Here is a 2,930-nt window from a genome sequence, read left to right as displayed (position 1 = left end):
GATTTAACGCAAAATATTCAAAAAATACCTATTTTAATATACAAATATAAAATACTTTTACGAGGGATTGGAAAGTTACTTTTTAAAAGCAAATAATCTATCGGTTATTCGTTATCGAGTCAAAAAGTAACTAACGCTACTATTACTAGTTATAAATTTTCAAAACTCGTTATAACTATCATTACTTAAGAAGTAATCGTTACAACAAAACATTTAAAATCTAGAGAGAGAGATAATATTTAGAATATTTAAACTCAAATTATTTTTAAACTCGAATTGTGTTTGAATAATGTTAGATTTTTTTAACTGATACGAAATATTAAATATAATTTGTAATACCTAATACGCAGCAATATTCTTGATTATTAAATAAAAAATAGAATTCAAATCATATCTGAAAGTAAATATTATCTAAATTTTTCATTTAAATTGATTATAAATGTGAATATGTCAGAAATATCAAATTGAACTATGTCTACTGAACTATATTTATATGTTGAAGTAGATATATCGTGTCTCAAAAGACAGATAAGTACTAGAAACACGATTTCTCTTGTCAAGATGCAGAGTATAAAAGTCATTGATATATACATATGTATATCTATAGTTATGATATACAAATTAGGCTAGGTTATTGGATTGCGTTTTTTGACCGTAATGGAAATGAGTCGTAAGCATCTTGCCGTTGTCAGACGAATAAGAGCGATACAACTAAATTCTGCGATTATAACACTTTTTCTATAAGGTATTGCGATAATTTATTCATACTCCCGTTATAACAGCTGTTATTCGAAAATGATAAACTCTACTGACTGTAAAAAAATATCGTAAATTTTATATAAATGTCTTACAACATCTACATTTAAGACACATAAATAAGATTATAGACTTTTATATAACCCATTTACAAATAAAGATAATCCCCTCTCTCACGTAAATCGCACGGTTTATATAGAAGAAATTTTCAGATTACGACCTTTCAGATTCGTACACGCTGATCGTTAGCAACGAGATTTTCGAAAAAATATTAGAGTGCTGTGAAAGATAGAAATATCGTGTGTACGAAAATGAATCTTAAACTACATTTATTATTTGTGTTTGTTATCGTCATATTAACACACAAGATCATAGCTGAAGAATCAGATCCATCACGTAAGTACACTTCTTTTGAACATGATATTTTTTATTATATTATTTATTGCAATAATTCCTAATTGTAATTCCGAATTTTATTAAAATGTATATATTCCACATAGACTTTTGAGTTAAATACAAAAGAATTGAAATTATTAAATTTAAATTGACAGAGAGATTTGTGCATAATTTAACACACTTATTCCTGTTTATTTTATAGCATGTCTATTGCCTGTGAAAATTGGTCATTGTAGAGCGGCTATACCGAGATATGCATACAATTCAACTTCCGAGCAATGTGAACAATTCAAATATAGTGGCTGTCATGGAAACGCAAATAATTTTGAAAATATAGCTAAGTGCGAAGAGACATGTAAACCTGCAGAGTAACGATCGATGAATAAAAATGCTAAACAACAGATTCTGTAAAGATTTAACAAGACAGTTTTACATTTTACTTTAATAGTAATTGAAATTATATAATTCCAGTAACTTTTATGTAATATAATTAAATGTATATGGTAAGAATGCAAATTAAAAAAGCCTTTATTACTTAATTATTATGTATTTACTATGTGTGCTATCCAATATCCCCAACAGCACATGTCGATTTATATACGGTTAGGAATCGTATATATAAAACGTATATAAACGAACAAGTGCTATACTTGAGATACTTTAACACAAATAAAAAAAATTATATTATATCTTATAATTCCTCACCTTTACCTTTTCTCTTTTTTCTGCTTTTTCTATAATAATATTAAAGTACAAGTATAAAAAATATGTATATTTAACAATTTCTAAAATATTATTATTTGTATAATATTAACCCTTAGTATAAGCGATAACTTTCCGGTCCTTTACTATAAATGATGAGTCAATTCATGTCTGGGTTAATTTTCATCACTTTTTTTATGAGAGTAGGTATATGTGTATATATCTAAGAATATTAAAAGAAATTCCATATATTATATTATATATTTTAATATCCTTAGAAAATATTTATAAGATTGTATATTTATGAATTATGTATAAATGTTATGACTAATTATTTATTATGCTCCTATCTAAAAAAATTCGCAGAATGAAGATGTATATTGTATATGCACTTAAATATATTATAATATTCATTATATCATTATTACCAAATCAGTTAATAGACTTGGCGTATTTTACTCTATATATATATATATATATATATATAAGTATTTAACACATATTTTATATATATATATATATATATATATAAGTATTTAACACATATTCTGATACACTTTGTCTTATTAGTAAATTATTATTATATTACATGAAAACGTATTTAAAATGTTTGAAGTAAACTGGAGAAAGTAATCCCAAATTGAAAGCAAATATTAAATATTATTATATTCCATTTTGATGCCGCAAAATCACGTTATCACAATTTATGGCCATCATTATGTTTTTGATAGAAAAATCATTAGCTTCCGTCAGTGTGCACCTGATCGCTTCCGGCCCTTTCAATTTACAGCGGCAAAGACGATCACTTTGTGATCTGCATAACTTAGAATAACTTCCTGCATGAACGAGATAGACTATAAAGGAAGTTGCTCTAAGTTATGTAGTAGACATAACTTGCTACATATATTGTGAAGCAATTTTATCACGAAGAAAACATCCAACGTAATGTATGAGGAATAATGAAGAATAAAATTATTCGGAGTTCGATCCCCGATCGAGGTAATATTATATTATTCGCAACGAAATTATTTACAGATTTATAATAAATAAATATTAAATTGCTCTAACATCAATAA

The 2,930-nt window shown here is 25.9% G+C and overlaps 1 protein-coding gene across 1 annotated transcript; it reads left to right on the top strand.

The window, feature by feature from the left end:
• The first annotated feature begins 962 nt into the window (after positions 1-962).
• LOC108780123 (PI-actitoxin-Afv2a-like) lies at positions 963-1,571 on the top strand. Its single transcript, XM_018547717.1, has 2 exons — positions 963-1,152; positions 1,355-1,571. Exons 1-2 carry the CDS (start codon positions 1,068-1,070, stop codon positions 1,522-1,524), a joined length of 255 nt encoding a protein of 84 aa, XP_018403219.1. The 5' UTR covers positions 963-1,067; the 3' UTR covers positions 1,525-1,571.
• The last annotated feature ends 1,359 nt before the right edge of the window (positions 1,572-2,930 follow it).

This window comes from Cyphomyrmex costatus, unplaced genomic scaffold (genome assembly GCF_001594065.2).
Source record: "Cyphomyrmex costatus isolate MS0001 unplaced genomic scaffold, Ccosl1.0 scaffold683, whole genome shotgun sequence".
NCBI classification, from domain to species: domain Eukaryota; kingdom Metazoa; phylum Arthropoda; class Insecta; order Hymenoptera; family Formicidae; genus Cyphomyrmex; species Cyphomyrmex costatus.
The sequence above is the reverse complement of the archived record's forward strand: the minus strand, read 5'-3'. Positions and strand labels throughout refer to the sequence as shown.

What these genes read in the sequence shown, in the direction of transcription:
- LOC108780123 (XM_018547717.1), top strand. Translation starts at nt 1,068, where the DNA reads ATGAATCTTAAACTACATTTATTATTTGTGTTTGTTATCGTCATATTA. An exon ending in TGAAGAATCAGATCCATCAC is followed by an intron (nt 1,153 to 1,354) that starts GTAAGTACACTT and finishes TTTATTTTATAG; the next exon opens with CATGTCTATTGCCTGTGAAA.